We start from the raw sequence: 20,110 nt of genomic DNA on the forward strand, positions 1-20,110 counted from the left end.
CATTTGGTTATGTTTGTTATTGTTTACTTTATGTTTTGTAATTGTAATGAAATGTATAGTCTACTTCTAAGTTTGTAATCAAAGAATCCAATCCAAATGTATTTTCAAAATCACGTGAGACCCACTAGTCAATATCATTATAGTTACCTTGTATTTACTGTTGCGGTATGAAAATCATAAATCTACCACATTTACTATTATCGTTACTATTTGAGTAAACGTGCCTTTATATCATAGAAAAGTTTGTGAAATACTAATGTAAATCTAATAATAAATAATAAACATATCAATTTGTTTAAAAATAATACAAGCTGTATTGTTTTTATTATTTTTTTCATGAAATATTATTCATTAAATATTTTATTGATATTCCTGTAAAATCTTTCTAAGATTGAAATTTCGATATGTTTTTGTCGACATTTTAAATCTGATGCAACTAAAAACTCTCCTCTTCAATAACCTTTTCTTTTCTACTTGTTAATGTTTTAAAAAATAAAATAAAATCTTAAAAAACTTTTGTTTAAAAAAAAGGAAAAAAAAGGAGTAATTTTTCTTAAATTATTTTTTTAAAAAAAATAACTAAAAATCAACAATTTTATCTAAGAAATATAAAAAATAATGATAAGAAATTATGAAAAGAAATATATTTGATTTTTTAAAACTAAATTGGTTAACAAACAAAATAATAAAATTATATGTAATTTTATAATTTCCTTCCAACCTAAAAAATGTACGGACAGAATGTGAATAAACAAAGCACAAAGGTGTGATAAATGAACATCGAGAAGGGGGAAAAAACAGTAATTTTCAGTGTTTCAGCAAACAATACACACATTTCTTTCCACTTTTATCTATTTCCTTTTCTTTTTTTCTTTTTTCTTTTTTCTTTTGGGAAAAAAAAGCTTTTATCTATTTCCTATCTTATGAAAGTTTAGAAAAATTGAAGAATAAAAGAAAATAAAAGACCAAAGTGAATGTGTCCATTGGAGAAGGGAGAGAAGAGATGGAATTGGGAAATGGGAACGATGATGGAAGAAGGGGAGGGAAGGAGAGAGAATAGTGGAGAGTGGACGGGAAGAGAGAGGAGAGAAAAAATATATTTTTATTTAAAAATGTCCTATCAAAATTTAAAAGAATATAAAAAATATCTAATTAATTTAGAAAACAAGAATAGAGAACTTTTAAACCTATTTTGTAAAACTGAGAAATTAAAATAACTAAAATTGAACCAACTACATATATTTTTGACAACTTGGGATTAAAAATGTATTTTTTTAATTAAAATTTATTTCTTATTTTTTTATCCTCTAAATTTATAAAAATCCCTTCCACCTACTTTTCATCTAGGATTCGTTTTTTCCTCCAGCCCGCCGCTGTGTTGCTATTTCAAATTAAATTTAATGGAATCTAATACTTAAAATGTTTAAATTCTTCAGCACCAATATTAAGATACATGTTTCAGATATTTGGACTATTCAGAAATACACAATTAGGAAACTTTATCTTCTACCTCTTGATTTCAAAATTGTAAGATTTTAATTCCCTTATTTTTTGGAAAGAGGAAAGAATATTTCCACGCATTTGTATTATAATAATAATAAGCAATATAATTTTAATTAAACAACGATGGGAAGACTTTCATCAACCAATGTGACAGAGAATGTGGATAAGACCATGATTTTCATGTGATATATATTTTTAAATATGCTACCCCCCAAAAAAAAAGATTGGGAAAACCAAGTTAACTATTAAGTAAGGGCATAATTGTGAAGGGGGATATGAATTGTTTTTGGTAAATGGAGTTACGTTACTTCATTCGCTTGGGGTAGACTCCCTCAAATGTCCAACCATAAATTGATAAGTGGTAAATTGATTTTTTTAAAATAAAGTTAAAAAACACTTTTGCTCTCTAAACTTTATAATAATTTAAGCTGAACTTTGTTTGTAACGACTTAGTTATTATATCATCAATTTTATAACAATTACTATATAACAACTTACTCGTATATTTAAATTTGTAATAATTTAGTCTTCGATGTACGAAGAGATAGATGTCAATGTTTATTATTTTATAATGTAGACTCTATATTTTGTAAAATTATTGAGTCTTTAATTGGCTTATCGTTTATTTATGCAAAAAATCTCATTGAACCTTAACACTAATTTCTATGATTGAGATTATTACAAAATTTAAAATACAACGGTTAAATTATTACATGGTAAAATTTAAAATACAATGACTAAATTATTACATGATAAAGTTTATAGACTAAATTATTATAAAACTGAAAGTATTTGGATTGAATCGTTACAAAAACAAAGTGATTAAAAGGAATGTATGTATGGACATGGGTGTATTGCTCAAGATGAATGATGATGACAACAATGTTCCATTAAATATGAATATGATTATTTAATTTAAGAAGAAAATGAAGGTCATAACATAACGTGGAAAGCGCTCCGAAAGCATTTTTGGAAAGGACTGGGGGCGGCGTGGAAATATCAAAATGGAGTGCCCCGAGTGAGAAAGGAAAGAGAAAAGACGGGGGGGTGGGGGGGGTGGGAAAGGAAAATTTATATATAATGCGGAGTCGGGTTGGGATGAGCTGTCGGACTACTTCATTAGATGCTCTTTTTTTTTCCCCTACTTTTCTTTTCTTTTCGGTTAATCTGATTTGCTTTACCCGCCTGCGTTCGGCAGCTGGTTGCTAGTCTGGAAGATGGTGAAATGACCATAAAGCCCCTGAGCGAAAAATGGAGGAAAGAGGTTAGTGTTGGACTGGACCGTGGTATCAGAATTGAGATTTGAGATTTAAGAGTGAATAGTGGATAATGGAGTTGCGAAAAGACGGAAGGGTAGAATAGGGAATTCAGGGGGTGGAAATTTAGGGGGAAAAAAGGAACTGTGGTAAAAAAAAAGGAAAAAAAGTAAAAAGAAAAAGAGTAAAAGGAAAGGGAGTTGCATCCTCTTACTTAATTGTTCGATTGTTATAAAAAATCATCACAATGCAATCCACGCAAGCATGGTTCAACTGACATAAAGATTATATTATTAATTTTTAAGTGAACTTTGACTCATTCACTCCACATGTTATAAAAAATAGGTATCTTGAAGATGGTCCAATTATAATATTAATAATAGTTTTTAGTTCTTAGATTATGCTATAGTTTCTATCGGTCTTTAGATTTTAAAATGTTACACATTAAATCTTTAATTTTTTTAGTTTAGTTTCGTTTTAATTTTGTCTTTGGATTTCAAAGTTTTACATTTTGTAAGTTCAATTTTTCTTTAAATACTGACCGAAAATCTAAGACCAAAAAATATTTTTTTAATTATAATTTATAGGGAGACAAATTCTTTTAACTTTTTTTTAATAATATTTTATTTTATTTCGTATGAATATGATGCATTCAAATGGTATATCTTGTAATGCATCCAAATATGACTCTATTTTTATTTATCAAAATGAGCATATCTCAACTCACCTAAAACTTATACTATCGACTTTTAACTTCCATTCTCAATTTCACGCACCTAATTTCATGTAACCCATTTTGCAGCCAACCTACGCCAAGTTTTTTTTAAAGGGGGAGAGGGTGTCCTACCTGATAGTTGAAGTGGGAGAGACTAATTTCACTTTCTTTGTAAAACGGAGTGAGAGTGAGAGTGAGATGAAAAGTTAAGGAAGAGAGAGTCAATGAAAACCCCCCACAAACACAAATCATATAGTAGTGCTTTAATTAAACCCTGTTTCTCTCTTAACATTTTCAAAACAAACCGATAGAGAAAGAAGAGAGAGATAGAGGAGATTGAGAGAATTAGAATATAGAGAGAAAGATAGAGATAAAAGGAGAGATAGAGAAAGATGAGGGAGCCACAAAAACCATAGAAGAAGAAGAAAATTATAAAACATAAAAATTAAAAAAAAAAAAAAAAAAAAAAAAAGAGAGAGAGAAAGAGAGAGAGAGTCAAAGGGGTTTCCCCACCAAATGGAACTTACAGATATGCAGCAAAGCAACAAGCAGCAGCAGCAACAGCAGCAACAGCATCATCATCATCTCCACCATCAGAACCAAAACAAAAAACATGGCTCTTCTCAATCACAATCACAATCTCCATCTCCATCTCCATCTCCATCCCCATCTTCACAGCAACAACAGCAAATTCATGGAGTCCCTTTTGATGGCAGATCACCAGCTGCTACGGCAGGAGGAGCTCCACCTTTCATGTCTTCCATCTCCACTCTTGTTTCTCTCCCTCCTTCCAATTCTTCTGCATCGTCTTCTTCCTCCGCCTCCGCCGCCCTCGATGCCTCACTCGTCATCGCCACCAGATCCGACACCGCCGCCGCCGCCGCCGATCCATCTCCCCGATCTACCTCCAATAACAACGCACTCAAGCGTTCCACCAAAGATCGCCACACAAAAGTCGACGGTCGTGGCCGTCGTATCCGTATGCCGGCCACTTGCGCCGCTAGGGTTTTCCAATTGACTCGTGAATTAGGCCATAAGTCCGACGGCGAAACCATCGAGTGGCTTCTCCAACAAGCCGAACCTGCCATCATAGCCGCCACTGGCACCGGTACAATCCCTGCTAATTTCTCTTCCTTGAATATCTCAATTCGTAGCAGTGGATCTACTCTCTCCGCTCCTCCTTCAAAATCCGCTCCTCATTCCTTTCATGGCGCTTTGGCTCTCGCTCACCATCCCCATGCTTACGAGGAAGGCTTCGCACATGCTGCTCTGCTAGGGTTTCATCACCAGCAACAGCAGCAACAACAGCATCAACTCAATTTAATGACCGCCGATCAAATCGGCGACGCTCTTCCCAGCGGTAGCGGCGGAGGAGACTCGACTGACAACTATATGAGAAAACGATTCAGAGAAGATCTGTTTAAAGAAGATACGCACTCTCCAGGGGAGAGTAGTGGAGGCGGTGGATCTCCCAAAGCAATGAAGAGCGATCTGCAATTAGAGAAACAACAACCATCAGCTTCTTCGTCGGGGTTACTCCGGCCTGGGACGGCGATGTGGGCGGTGGCGGCTCCAGGTCCGAGCAGTGGAGCGAGTAACACGTTTTGGATGTTGCCGGTAACAACAGGTGGGGGAAATGTGGGGAGTTCTTCAGGAGGCGGCGGCGGTGGGGGCGGCGGGGGATTGGAAGCTCATCAGATGTGGCCATTTTCGACGAGTGGAAACACATTGCAGGCGCCGTTACATTTGATGCCAAGATTCAACATCCCGGAAATTCAGGCGGCGGCGGGAGGAGGTGGAAGAGGCGGCGGGCAATTGCAACTGGGTTCTATGTTGATGCAACAAGCGGCTGTAGGCGGCGGTGGTTTGGGAGTATCGGAGTCGAATTTGGGAATGTTGGCTGCTCTTAATGCTGCTTATTCTAGAGGCGGCGGCGGCGGTTTCAATATCAATTCTGATAATCATCCATTGGAGCATCATACTCACACTAATGATAGTGGAGACGAAGCTCCAAACACTTCACAATGACATAACAAACCTCGAGTAAGTTATTCTTTGTGTATAAAAACACACCTTTCAATTTCCCCTTCCATTCTTAATTTGCATTTTTAACTCCATGAGCATCCATTTCATTGATGTGAACTTGAATTATCAACTTCGAAGTCTGAATTTCAGTTTCCGCAACCAAAAGCAAGAACCAAAGTTCAAGACCATGATATCATGTGGGGATCATTTTTCTTTTTTACATGTTTTATTAATTATGAGTTTTTGTTTTTGTTTTTTTTCTCTGTCTTTTTTTTTCTTCTTAATATTGATGATGAAGAACATAAGGAGAGAGGTAGGGGTAATTTTTTTTTTTGTTTGAGATGATTTTGTTGGAAAATTAGGCAGATGATTGAGAGTGAGACTGTATAGGAGGGAGAGATCTTTATTCTATATTATATGTTTTAATTAGAATATATTTACCTGTTTTTACTTTTTTTTTACTAGAAATGCAATGAATTTGAAACAAAAAAAAGGAATTTCATTTGAGGAAAAAAAAAGAAAAGAAAAAGACAAACTCAAAAGAGAAATGTTCTTTGTGGCTAAGTTGTGTTGTTTTTCTTTCACTTTTTGACCCTTCTTCACTGCATTAAAAAAGAGAGAGAAAAAAAGCATCTCCTTTTTTCTATCCTATCCCTCTATTAGAATTAGAACCATTTTTTTTTTTTTGGTGGTGTTTTTAGATTAGATTAGATGCAATAATGCAAAAGTTTGAACTAACAAAAAAAAATAATTTGAGAATTAGATTCAAACTTTGAAGTGATCACAAAAAGTGAGAGTTAAGTTATGTGGAATCTCCATTAATGGTAATGGAATATAGAGAAAGAAACCCACTGGTGCATGCTGGTTGTGACATACAAAAAATGGATGCAAATCCCAACACATCAATGCATCCAACATAGATAAAATACAAATTCATAATATTATAATTTTCCAAAATTTCTGGAGACCAGATATCATAATTGTAAGTCATAGAAAGTATTGTTAACAAAATAGGGTTTCCCACTTTCTCCTTGTGCAAAATTCACCTCCATGAGTTATACATAGACTAAAAGCAGTACACATATCTAATTAATTATTTCTAAATAAAAAGAACAAGGGAAAATCTTTCTACTAAAACCATTTTACTTCCTTTTAAGTTTTGTGAAAAACTTTGGTTTTATTTGGATTGCACCTATCTTCGTCTAACTCAAGCGGTTGTTCAATAAAAATTCGTCATAGGGTAATTTTTTTAAATGAGTTGTTTTTTATTTTTCTTTGTATGAAGAAACATGTGACTAGATGTAGCCTAATCATTACTCTTTCATTTATGACATACCAAAAGGTCTATAAAGTAATGTTAGCTAGCATCACATGGAGAATTAGATTATTGTTGATATGAATCTTCTCGATACATAATGTATAAAAGTTCATTAAATTTGACAAACATAAGCATCTGTCAACTATTAAATCATTTGTTACTTGTTACATGATTTGAGGTTCAAATCTCCACTACTACCTTAATAAAATCTATTGTAACCTAGAAATAATTATATTATAACATTTTAGCTTACATTTAAATATTTTCAAGGTTGTAGTTCAACAACTACAAAGTAAAGAATCGAATCATCAACTTTAGAATGATAATCACTATTTTTATCTATTGAGTCACATTATTAATAGATTGAAATTTTATAAGCATGGCATCCCAACCATATTTTTAGGCCATTTTAATTTAATGATAAAATAAGTATTCCATCACATTAATGTACAAAAAAAAAAAAAAATTGAAATGTCCTAAAAAAATTTATATAATTAAATGTAAGAGAAAAGGGGAGATGGAAAGAGAAAAAAAAAGTCATTAATTGGGTTTGCATTGCTATAGTATATGATGAAAAAATTCAAATGGGCAATTTGTAATTTAATGGTGTCATCATTTCCTGTTCAACTCAGTTGTCCCCACACCCAAATTATTGCCTTCTACCAATCTTTAATGTGTTCTTATATTAAGATTTTGTACACACTCCCTATGAGAATTCCTTTTTATTTTATATTTTATTTTTCTTTTGAGAAGAATCATTGTCATTTTTCTTTTTGTAAACAATTCGATGTCACGTTCAGACACCCAAAAAAATATCTCAAAGAATCTCCATTTCTTTCATTTTACAAAAAAAAATGAATTCCCAAAACACACTGTCAACTAAATTTATAAATATATCAAATCATAATACCTAATAAATGCGTGAAGCCTCAGACCGTTGATCCGACTATTTGAGTTGGATGCTCTCGGACTATCTGGATACATTCGTCTAATTGGACTATCTGGATGCATTCGTCTAATTGAACTTAAGTTTATTCAAAGATGTAACGAAAACAAAGTTCTTGAAATAAATGACTATTTGTGAAGGTCTCATGAGTATTAATTTACTCAAAGTTCATTTTGTTATTGTGAAATCAAATTTCTTGAAAATTGTTAATCTGCGGAATGTCTCTTTGAACCTTACTATAGTCTCTTCTTTTATCCTTGAATCTAAGTGTCGCATGAATTGAATGATATTTCCTTTAATCATGTTCATTGCTTTAATAATATTGTAGCAGATTCTCTGGCAACCAAAGTGTTGGAAGCGCAAACATCTTCTATATCTATTCTCCTTATCCTTAGTAGTTTGGGTCACTTGCGTCTTTTGAAGCAATTCTATAGTCCGTCCTTTTTTTGGTTGTGTTATATACATAAATATATAAAAGGAGACATTTCTCAGGGAAAAAATCGATTTGATCCCTATACAAATCTTTAGATTTTTTCTTTTCCTAATTTTTTTTTTAAGCTAGACAAATGGATGTAGTAAGTAAACTATTATTAATCAATGCTCGAAATGTAACGCTCTTTTTTTTTTTTTTTTTTTTGATAATAATAATAATAATTATTATTTTGTATTAAAAAAATAGTGGAGATGATGGATCTGTGTATGTAGTAGGTAAGGCCAGGAGAGTACGTTTACATAACATCTGGAGCGGGTGGGAAGAATTAAATATGCAGCTTACGTGGTCCAATCACATTGCTGTTAGGTTTAGTAGTAACGGTGAAGAATTATAAAAATAAATAAAAATAAAAAAAGCGCGTGAGCTTCACACACCTTAACCTTTACTCTTGCTTTCTTCCTATTTCTATATTCATTGTCAGATTCAAAAGTTTCACCCGTAACCATTTGATTTTTTTCTTTGAATACTAAGCTTATAATCGTTACTCTTACTACTAAATTTCTTCCTTATCTATTCTTTACCAATATTTTAAAATATCAAATTATACCAATATTTTAAAATATCAAATTAAAAAAAAAATAACTTTTAAAAACTTGTTTTATTTTTTAAATTTGATCAAAAATTCAGCAATTATAGTTAAAAAATAAACAAATCATCGTAAGAAGTGAAGAAGAAATATGCTTAATTTTTAAAAGTTAACAACAAAAAATGAAATGACTACCCAACGGACCTTCATGCTTCATTTTTCATTAACCAAAGGGAAAAGAACTGATAACTGATACCTTTATTTCCTTCCCTCAGTGGATTTTGGCCCTTTGCAAATGCTTCCAACTTCTCTTCAACCCATTTTCCAGTTTCTCACACAGCATTTTTGTAAACATAACATATCTATCTGCAGATGTGAAAGATATCGAGGATGAAAATCAGCTCAATTCCTTTTTTCTAGAATCAATTTACCTTCTTCTCACTACCAACTTAAGGGACAATTGTATACTCAATTCCATATTAAGTCAGACATAACATTGCAGAAAGATTCTTACCAACTGACCCACAAAATATTCCATTCTTAATTATATATTCACACACTGAAGTGAAACAAATAGCTGGAACAATCTTTCTAGTAAAAATAGATTATTCACATAATTTAACAAGGTTACAGCAAAAGAGTGGATAGATTTCCGGAACAATATTATCACTCAGCATCACAGATTCTTATCTATCCACCCAGAGAAGTGCATGTACCAATCGTTTGTTACCTATTCGATATCTCACACTGCAACCAATCTTCCAAACTGTGGCTACGAATCAGGCTATGGTTTGTCTTCACCTATGGTATTGTTTCTGTACAGATAAGGGAGAAATCACTTGTAGCGTCTGACTTGAGCCACTTGGATTCTGCTCCATTGGACAGATTAAGAATTGAGAGAGAATGCATTATGCAGCGACAGCTTCGTAAATAAATGAACATACAGGATACGTTCCGAATAGAGGGCGGTGGCTAGTGAATTTTGGCTTACTGTTCATAAAATGTATGTGTATTGACCCAGATTCCAGGGCTCGTTATAGATCCTTGTTTTGCTGCATCTTTTCTTGTGATTCACGAGGGAAGAGAGTCAAGAGCTTCATCCTGCGAGGTTCAATCAAGGGGGGAAAAAACATTGACAGACTATCCTTAAGTTTCCTTACTTCAGGGACAGTTTTAATCTAATAAAGTTCAAAATATCTCACAGTTAATGTTTTTCAGGTTTTCCATTCGGTAGTTTACTCTCTACAATTTGTTATACTGCTAATAAATTTCTATTGAAGCCATCTAGAAATCACATTTAGTCAACTTCTACTATATACAGATCACAAGATATTATTATTTCATCAGAAATCCGAAGCTTATACAATTAGCCTAAGCTAATCATCATATTTTGCAAATACAAGTTTAGGGTGAGGAAAGATAACTTACGACAATGTATTTGCAGCATAGAATATTGGAAGTCTCCCCAGTCCTGCACATTTCCAAGTTGTTCTCTGTGAATAAATATCCTGCTCGGCAACTGAGCCTGTGGCTGTCAGAACAAACTGACAAGCATATGGGGGGGGTGAAAAGCAACAGGAACCGTAAGAAGTGAGTATTTCAGGAAATAGAACATTGTTACAGATTTGAATGGAAATGAGTTTGTGCGTGTGTGAAGAGAGGGAGAGAAGGAAAATGGTTTCAATTTACCAGTGGAAATAAGATGGCCATTACTCCATAGCTCACAAGTGGTGAGAAGAAAAATATAGCAAGAACGCAAGGACTACCTGAAAAGACCATTAAACTGGTATGCCTCAAACTTCTCAAAAGTATAACGTATTGCCCATAATTCACAACTATGGAACACAATCATGACAAGAAAAGAGAAACGAGCTCAAATTTTAATTTATTTTTAGAGACACAAGCCTTAAGTCAAGCACAAAAGAACCTAAACTCTAAGATACGAAATAAAAGCAAAATGTAATTAGAAAGAATTTAACATCATCAAATACCTCTCGATATTTGCATACAGTTACAGAGCAATTGCTCACATTTGTACCAATTTTGTTAACCAATGAGTTAAATGTTACTGCCATGAGCCAAGATATGGCACTTGAGAATTATAATCGTGGTTGTCTAAACATTGGGAGTGAGACAGGCCAAGAATAGAGAAACAATAAACTGTACAGAAATGATGGTAACATATGGATAAAATCTCAGGTAAATAGAGAACTGGGAAACCACCCCTTGAGCCAGGCTTGATATCAAAACACTTAATTCTTCTCTCACCCTCCCCTCCGCCAATTTATAATTTCTTTTTGAGTTCAACAATGTAGAGGTGAGTATTCAAACATTGATCTTATGTTTTAACGAGATGAGCGTATGTTTACTTTTTTGCTTTATAGTATTCCAATGATAATTAACAAACTTAACACTCCTCCTATCAAACTAACTAAACAACCATCTCACTGAAAAATAAACTAGTACAATAATACTAATCTTTATAATCAGGCATGGCATAATAGGAGCTGCATTAGACTAATTTAACAGCAGAATTTCCTCGCTAACCTTCACAATCAAAACTAGCAAAATATAGCAACTAAAATAAATAAATTGATCAAGTCATGGAGTCTTACCAAAACCAGCAAAGAAAGCCCAGTTAGACTCAAAAAAGTCCAACCTTCTATCAAGACTCACTTCTGAAAGGTTCCACTTGTACCTACAAGTTAAAAATATGAATGGAATAGTTCATCAAGTGAATAGTCAATACACATCATAAGTTATCAGGGAAAGCGCCACATACTCAAAACAATAGTAGGCATACATCCAAGAAAGAAGCAGAAAATTGAGTGTCTTTCCCACTAAAGGCAAGAAACCTGTAGCATAGACCTACATATATCAGAAAACAAGATATTTTTTAGAAAATTGGATACGAGTAGAAGAATGTGAATGTGTATGTATAACTGAAACTAAGCAAGTCAGCTTCTCAGATGCTTACAATAAAAGAAAGACAATCACATATAACCAAGTGAAGTAGAAAGAGACAAATATAAGAGCAATAGGGAAAAACAAAATTTCAAAGCTATTACCTCAAGGAAGAAGGTGTTGATAAGTAGTAAAGAATATAGCTGCTCTCCTATTCCTATTACAACCCTGAGAAAAATTTTAGGTTAAACAAGTATCAAGCAGAAACGTGCCTCAAACAAGCGACAAAGAAAATTTCAGAAATCACAAATGACCAAGTTAAAAACCTACCTCCCCAATCCAAATGATCTTCCAGTTTGAGCAGCATTGGAAGATCCATCATTTCGTCTTGAAAGGTCCACTACAGCTGGCTCAGATTGTCCCATTGCAGCAAAGCCATGTTTAGCAATATCATTATACCTGGACCGGAAAGAAACTTTTTAGAAACTTCGGAACAACAAATAGTTAATTTGAGAAAACTACCAACAGAACACTTTACATCCGAATGTAATGAGATACGCCAGGAATTTAAATGTAAAAGTCTGTTAAATGTAATATCTCAACTCATCATGCAACTCAAAACTCAATCATGAAACCATGTGGTTTGAAGAGTTCATAAGTAATAGAAACCTTTTAAGCCAAAGTTGAGGCAGAATTGATAAAGTAAATGTGAGAATGTTAAAGAAAATAGAAGGGAAGAAATACCAGATATTGCTCAGAATGAAGCTGAAAATGTACATTGGATAGAACCAGAACAACTGCAAGCAATATTAAAACAAAAACAAAAAAAAATCAGTCAGTAAAAATAATTGAGACGAACACACAATAAATAAATATGTTATCCAAGGTTCTTTAATGAAGTCATTACATATAAACCGGTTAAGCATAATAATCATAGTTTGCAGTCATATCGAAACAGCAAAGAATTTGTCCTGTCGAACAGAAATATTATAATCCATAAGAATATTATGGAGCTTACAAAAAGAAAGGTTTATAAGCGGTAATATTAAATGTGGTTCGTCCTTTTCCAATTAATTTTGACAAATCCATTGTTGGAAAAGTTAAAGCACGGTTTGGTAACCATTTGGTTTTTGGTTTTTTAAAATTAAATTGACTTCCTCTATATTTCTTATAATGATTTCATCTTTCCTAAGTAAAAGAGTTGAATTCTTAGCCAACTTCCAAAAACAAAAACAAATTTTAAAAACTACTTTTTTTTTTTCTTAAGTTTTCAAAACTTGGCTTGGTTTTCAAAAACATTGGTAGAAACTAGAAAGTATATATCCAAGCAAGAACTTTGGAGATGAAAAATGTGTTTGTAGGCTTAATTTTCAAAAATTAAAAACAAAAAATCAAATGGTTATCAAATAGGACCTATTTGTGATGCATGCCAGAAAAACAACTTCTTAATTAGTTTCAGAATTAAGAACATGGTATCAGATACGTACTTACATAAAAAAGTTGTATCAGTCCAAGACGTAAGAAGGAATATAATTTTAAAATACCACCAAATGCGCCCAAATTGTGAGAATCAATCACTGATTGCTGATCAGGTAATATCCATTGTAGGGTTGGGATGATAACTGAGTTTAGGATCAAAAGACTGCAAAAAAGAAAAGCAAGAAAGATGCTGACTTTTCATTGTTTAGCGTTTTGTTTTGTTTTGTTTTTGTTTTTGTTTTTTTTTTTTAATAAGAGATACAGGGACAAGTGCTGATAAAAATTTGATAAGGTCAAAAAAATCTCTGAGAAAATTAAGGCCTCTTGGATATATTATTAAGTTGTATTACAAAAAACAAAACCGAAATCCACGAGATACAAGAATGTGGAGATCCCCCTCATCCCCCAGAAAGAGAGAGGGAGGGAAAGAAGCTTTAAGAAAAGAGTCTAGAAGTAGGTTCCTGAGTCAGTTCGCTTAAACCATTGCCCTAGAGACAAAACTTAGTCTTTATTAGATCCAATACTTGGTTAAATTAATTTATCTTACGAAATATAATCTTAAGTTTTAAGAGAACAATGCATAAATTGACAAAGATGCAAGCAAATTTCCATACGATCAAACAAAGAAATATTGTGATTTTATTTCCAAAATTGAATTAAGTTCAAATTAGATAGATTCGTTGTAATGTGGAAATAGAAAGAATGCAAATTGCTAACATAAACTAGGCTGTGATATTCAATTTGGATTCATTACAAAAAATTTATAAGAACAACATAAGCTCCACTTATCTCCACAATGATATGATATTATCCATTTTAGACATAGACCCTCACAGCTTTATTTTCTAAACCTCGTCCTTATACCGTGGAGATAATTGCCCTAACTCATAAAACCATGATCGATTCCTTTCATAACTAAGATGAGACTTTGTTTGCATTACTAACCCAAGTTAGTATCTTGTAGGGGGGATAAGGGTAGTCAAAAAGATTGTTAAAGAGCGTAATTCAGATACACAGCAGAAGAACCGACAAAATGATGCAGAGCAGAGAGAGATATAGTGGACGGAGTAGAATTACCTTCCTAAGAAGATCAACCCATTTAATAAAAAACACTGACCCGTCCGAATCAAAAGCTTTTTCGACCTGAAATTCATTTACAGATGAAACTATAAAAATATCCAAAACCACAAAATAACTTCATAGTAAAGAAATACATCCAAATTAAAACCATAATTAATAATTTTTCAAAGAATCCCAGTCCAGTAATCACAGTGATAGAAAATCAAAGAGTGAAGTTAAAGTAGAAGTGAAACCTGCGACAGAGGATGACAACACGGTGAAGACAACAGGCGTCAATAAAACCTTCAAGCCATAATTGAGAAGCCCTCCTGAATTTTTCACCTACAACCTTAATCAACGGCTCGGCAGCATCCATCGTTAAAATGCCACAATGTTGCCGGAGAAGACAGTTCTGTCGCAGCCCCCTCAAGGTCCAAGATTAACTTAGCTTTAGTTGGCTTCGCAATGAAGGCAGCTGTCTAAACGACGACGTTTCAAATGGAATTGCACTCCACGCTTAGCTTGACTTTTTGTGGGGTATTTTTGTAAATATAAAAAGTAGTTTTCGCAAAAGTGTTTAAAAGAGTGATGAGATGATTTCAATTTTCAAATACCTGCTTATTCTCTGATGATGATCTCGAATAGATTTTTCTTTTTTTAATATTTTCAAATATTTATCCAATCAAATCTATTGAGACGTATATACATTTTCGAACTTTTTGCAGTATCTTTATCCATTTTTTTATCTTCCCATTTCTTGTAAACCCTATAAAAGTAGTTATTGGATTTTGAGAAATAATATATTCACTCTTTACTTCCTATTCTTCCTACTTTGCTCTTATTTTCAATATATATATATGTTCACCCTTAATCTAGGGTTAATTAGATTTTTGAGGTGAAATTCGAATTTAATTAGGAAAATTGGGTTTTTTCAACTTATTTAAGTAAAAGAAGATGTTTTCAACTTATTTAGGTAAAAGATATGTTTTTTTTGTCATTATCCAAATGCCTCTCTTGAAGAGATGCATTTTAGATTTTTTTTTTCTGCAACTGAATGCGTCTCTTGAAGATATGCATTTATTAAAAAAAAAAAAAAAAAAAAAAAAAAAAAAAAAAACTTCTCTTGAAGAGACGCATTCATAAATAATAATTAAAATATATATATATATATTTTTGCTTTTATTTTTTCATTTTTTTAACAACCCAAAAACTAATTCTTTCATTACTTATGTTTTTTTTACAATTAATAATATTTCATTTGTTTAATTCTAAATCATTGTTACCTAAAATCAACTATCTCACTAATCTCATTTTTTATTTTAATAGTAATATTATTAGTTTTTTAACCGTATAAACAATAATGTTACTTTGATATTAAGAAATTTCTATGATTGATTTGATATACTCAATATTAATTTTTAATTTCAAATTATTGTTTTTGTTTAAAGTTGTTAGAAACTTATGCAAAAATATAGATATTTATTTATTATAAATAATATTCAACGTTCTTTAGGATATGTTGTAGATTGCAAGTGTATTTTCGTGACTAAATTTAATTATATGTACAATTTTATTTATTCACGACTAGAAGAAGATCTTCAATTACGCCTAGATCGATCATGTAGAGTCATATAGTGTCCACGATCACCACAATCTCTTCCACATGGTTGGCTTTCCTCTGTAAAGTGTATGTACATGTGAAGTTTGTCCTTCTTCCATACTTAGTGTACAAAGGGTTGTTGGGAAAAATTAGGAGAGGACAACATGGAAGTATGTGTAAAATGATCGGATGGCTTGTTGGATATTCATTCCGAACATTAGGTCGAATAGGAAGATCCTGATATCTTGCTGGATCACCTTGTTCTTCCATTGGAAGATCACCATCAAAATATCGCACTCGATATATAGAGGTGACTATGCAAGGCTCTTTTAGTAGATAATGTCAAATTTGGAAGCTCGGCCTAAAAAAAAAATTGAATAAGAAGTTAATGACTTTAAAATTTATTTTGGTGTGCAATGAAATAAAATCAAACAATCCTATTAAACAATAAACTCATACCAAGTGATAGGATTCTGCTTTAGTTATGTATCACCGGAATACCATTCAATATAGGAGGTCAATTAATAACCAAACTTTGACGATTTTCCCAGATTGAGATTTGAGGAGCCAAATATGCAATCCAGTCTTGCTCATGACTGCCCCTTAGATCATGTGAATGGAGTCGGACGTCTGTGTTGCAAGTGTAACGACCCGACTCCCTAGGACTTAAGTTAGGCCGTTACTAAACACATGCATGCGTGAAACTTAAAACGACACTCTATTGTGATGCTAATTAAATAAGGTAAATTTAAAACACTTATGCATTTAATTTCAAATATTAAAAACAACGATAGGGTACCCATAAGTCATAAATGATAATAGATAAATCTTTTCTAAATAGCAAGTTTAAACATCAACACTAAACGCTAAGAAAAACATGAAAAGAAGTTTAAATCTCATGAGCGGAAGCAAAAAACTGATCCCAATAGCTTGATCACGAATTTCGCTTGTCATTTGCCGGCGCATCCCTACTCTTACCTGAAACATAAACATAAAAAATATATATATATATATATATATATATATATATACGAGTATAAAATACTCAGTAAGTAACCCCACTACTGAGGTCAAGCTAGGCATCTATGTTCTCTAGATGCCTACTTCTAATGGAACATATAAACTGCTCTAGTCCTCATGGGATACATATATACATGAAAACTTATTTCTATCCTACTATAGTTGAGTATGTCCACTGCCTCTAGTAAGTCCCGTAGGACGCACAACATCTGATGAATCCCGAAGGAAACACAATCTCTTACATACGCATGGTTATGCATACACCTCTTTTGTATACACATAAACCCACTTAATGTGTACCTCTTTCGTACACATGACTACGTATACACCTCTTTCGTATACACATAACCCACTGAAGGTGTACTTTCGTACACCTAGTTAAGTATACACCTTTTTTGTATACACCTAACCTACTAAGTATGTACCTCTTTCGTACGTCTAGTTATGTATACACCTCTTTCGTATACACATAACCCACTGAGTATGTACCTCTTTCGTACACACCAGATCCTCTCTATAAATGCAGGGATGTGTACTTTTTCGTACACATGGTTTAAATGCAGGGATGTGTACTTTTTCGTACACATGGTTAGGCATACACCTCTTTCGTATACATATAACCCACGGAATATGTACCTCTTTCGTACACCCCAGTACCCTAGGTATGTATCACTTTTCTACACACCAGTCCTAATACATCTCTTTCATGTACTAGCGCCCTTGGACGTGCATTACTTTCATGCAGTCACATAGTCTAGAAAGGAAAGAAGATTGCATGCTAATTAACCTCAACATACATATTTAATCTAGTTTTAAATGAATCAACTGTAGCACATCACTTTCATGCCCTAAGTCATGTAAACAAGGCAGTATTCGGGACTATATAAATCAACAAATGTCTAAGGTTCATCTAGCTTTAAGACACCCCAATTTGAGTGCTACTTAACTCATAATTTAAGGATCATACTCAATCATCATTTCATATAACTCAGAGCTTATACGTAATCATATTCCGATATATTACCACATGCTCGTATATCCTTCATAAGCAGTCCATCCAACCTCAAAACAAAAACTGCTACAGGGTCCTAAATGTTAAAATCTACCGTGCATCGCGCCTGGCACAAAAGAGATTCCAGTAGTAAGTTCGTTAGAGTTTGAGCTCAATCGAACAAATTTATCTCCTTCCTTACTTAAAAAGAATCTTGAATCGAATTCGAAATGTTTGCTCAAGTCGAACTACCTATAGATACACACCGAAACGAAGGGTGTTAAGAACCCAATTAAACTCACCAATTGCACACAATCTTTACTTGACGGCGACTTGGAACGATCCAATCTCCAAACCAAACTCCTATCACACACTAACTCTAACGTTCTGGCATTATCGACGACTGGGAACTTAGCGACTGCAAAACTTGAGGCTGGGCGTCGATGGCTGGGGGCTCGAGTTCGTTGCCGCCGATCTGAGTAGCGGCGACCCACGGGCGGACGAACAGCACCCCGACAGCGACCACGAGCGACTGGGGAGAGACCTTGTGCGTGTGGCTCAGACCGTCGACGCGAGGAGGTAGGGGCGACGGCTAACCTGGGGGTGGATCTTCGGCGGCAGGCGGTGGCGATTGGGGGTCGACGAGCGACTACTTCAGACTGCAAACACCGAGCGACCGAGGCGTTCCGCGAGCGACTAGCGGAACTGACGTCTGGCTGGAGGTGCGGATGGCCGGCGGCGGATTCAAGGGCGGCTGCTGGTTTCGACGGCTAGGGTTTTCACAAAAAAAAAGGGGCCACGGTGAGGAGGAAGAAGGAGAAGGAAGTTTTGTTTTTATATAAAAAAAAGATGATGATAATAATAATAATAATAATACTTAAAACTTAAAAAATAAATAAATTAAACTTTATTTTATTAGTTTCCTTATTCCACTTTATTTTATTAATTTCTTTTATTTCCCAAAATGTGAGATTAATTCCAAATTATATAAAAATGAAAATTCGGGGTGTTACAGCAAGGTTGAGGAATTTGTTGCAACATCACAAATTGACGCATCACACGATTTGGATGATACTAGTCCACAACGAAAAAGCATATGAATGGACATCTAAATGTCCATATCTCACTGCCATCGAAACAATATGGCGGTAATAGTTGGATGAGATGATTGTATGGTTCCCAAATAATCTGCATGCATATGTGTCAAAATACGAATGAACCAAAAGATTGAAACATTATCAATATATGATATATGAATGAATAAAATATTACCTGGTTAGGCATATGCGTATCTAGTATGTACCTATACTGTACTAGAACATGCGTCGATGCTCTAATTACAAAATAGTTGTCATTCCATCTACAACAATCAAAAGTTGAATTTTAGCTATTAGTATTTCATAATGAACACAACAATAATGAGGTAAATATGCTTAGCGTACTGCAAGTGGTCTGTCACCTAAGTTGTTATCATATCAATGGATTCGTCGAGACGCTAAAGGAGGAAATCGATCCCATGCCTAAATCTACAGCAATAGAAATGGGCCTGCAATGTCTTTGACATCTATAACTGCACCTTTGCATAGTTGCCTATATAACCATGCAAGACATCCAGTCCCCTAACTGTAAGTCTCAACAATATCAAAATTTACCAAGAGAGAAAGATACATCAGGTGCACTCTACTGTTGGATTTATCGGAAAATACCAATCCTCCAATCAATGTGAGAATATATGCTTAAGCATATCATTGCAAGTTTCTTCATCTGCATTATCTGATAGATGGGCGAAGTTGTTAAATTGATCAGCTAACCATGGCAGGCTAAGACGACCTCCCTTAAGAACAGCGACATTCACGATTACGCCTAAAAAAGGGCACAAAGTTATTCCTAGTCATAGTTTAGTGACCCAATCAACGGTCTTCCATTAATCGGGAGTCTAAATTGGATAACTACATCTTGAAGTGTAATTGTACACTCTCCATGCAACATGTGGAAAGTGTGTGTCTCCTGCCGCCATCGTTCCACTAATATTGTTATCAGATACTAGTCTAGTTGTATAAATTTAATACAAGAGACTCCATAGAATCATGCAACTCGTAGATAGTTCAATATACGAGGGTTTGGGTTCTCTTGCCTTCGAATAACAACCTCTCTTCACCAACAATGCATAGCATTGATATGTTCATCTTCTCAAACAGCCTTGGATCTATGGTTGCGCTGTAAGTACAAAACCGAGTCGTTTGTATGGCCTTGTGGTAACATCCTCGTCCATATG

General features: G+C 33.9%; 2 protein-coding genes and 1 long non-coding RNA gene across 9 annotated transcripts; 1 reads left to right on the plus strand and 2 right to left on the minus strand.

The window, feature by feature from the left end:
• The first annotated feature begins 3,617 nt into the window (after window positions 1-3,617).
• On the plus strand, window positions 3,618-5,690 carry TCP8 (TCP family transcription factor). The gene has a single exon (XM_039021924.2). It carries the CDS (start codon window positions 3,991-3,993, stop codon window positions 5,500-5,502), a length of 1,512 nt encoding a protein of 503 aa, XP_038877852.1. The 5' UTR covers window positions 3,618-3,990; the 3' UTR covers window positions 5,503-5,690.
• A 3,149-nt stretch (window positions 5,691-8,839) lies between these two features.
• On the minus strand, window positions 8,840-14,720 carry LOC120070078 (etoposide-induced protein). 7 transcript variants are annotated; one of them, XR_016530582.1, is made up of 13 exons: window positions 14,479-14,710; window positions 14,243-14,308; window positions 13,178-13,328; window positions 12,431-12,483; window positions 12,017-12,145; window positions 11,851-11,914; window positions 11,565-11,650; window positions 11,398-11,480; window positions 10,472-10,548; window positions 10,211-10,326; window positions 9,774-9,883; window positions 9,513-9,651; window positions 8,840-9,148 (listed from the first exon to the last, which is right to left on the minus strand). XR_016530582.1 is itself a non-coding variant. In XM_039021925.2 (12 exons), the coding sequence occupies exons 1-11, from the start codon at window positions 14,598-14,600 to the stop codon at window positions 9,817-9,819; spliced, it is 1,014 nt and encodes a 337-aa protein (XP_038877853.1). In that variant the 5' UTR covers window positions 14,601-14,720; the 3' UTR covers window positions 9,301-9,651; window positions 9,774-9,816. The 7 variants fall into 7 exon arrangements, 4 of the variants coding, with proteins under 4 accessions (XP_038877853.1, XP_090171530.1, XP_090171529.1 ...); XR_016530583.1 differs by having other exon boundaries at window positions 11,586-11,650; window positions 14,479-14,699; XR_005479779.2 differs by having other exon boundaries at window positions 9,513-9,883.
• Window positions 14,721-15,741: 1,021 nt separating this feature from the next.
• On the minus strand, window positions 15,742-18,835 carry LOC150035315 (uncharacterized). The gene is made up of 2 exons (XR_016530541.1): window positions 16,284-18,835; window positions 15,742-16,185 (listed from the first exon to the last, which is right to left on the minus strand). It is a non-coding gene; the product is annotated as an uncharacterized LOC150035315 (long non-coding RNA).
• Between the last annotated feature and the right edge of the window lie 1,275 nt (window positions 18,836-20,110).

The sequence above is a fragment of the Benincasa hispida genome, chromosome 7 (assembly GCF_027475165.1).
Source record: "Benincasa hispida cultivar pf3 chromosome 7, pf3_genome.v1.1, whole genome shotgun sequence".
NCBI lineage: Eukaryota > Viridiplantae > Streptophyta > Magnoliopsida > Cucurbitales > Cucurbitaceae > Benincasa > Benincasa hispida.

Coding starts and splice junctions, on each gene's coding strand:
- TCP8 (XM_039021924.2), top strand. CDS start 3,991: ATGGAACTTACAGATATGCAGCAAAGCAACAAGCAGCAGCAGCAACAG.
- LOC120070078 (XM_039021925.2), bottom strand. CDS start 14,600: ATGGATGCTGCCGAGCCGTTGATTAAGGTTGTAGGTGAAAAATTCAGG. Junction 10,549..11,397: donor GGCTTTCTTTGCTGGTTTTG/GTAAGACTCCAT, acceptor TGGTCTTTTCAG/GTAGTCCTTGCGTTCTTGCT. Junction 10,327..10,471: donor TGGCCATCTTATTTCCACTG/GTAAATTGAAAC, acceptor TATGCTTGTCAG/TTTGTTCTGACAGCCACAGG.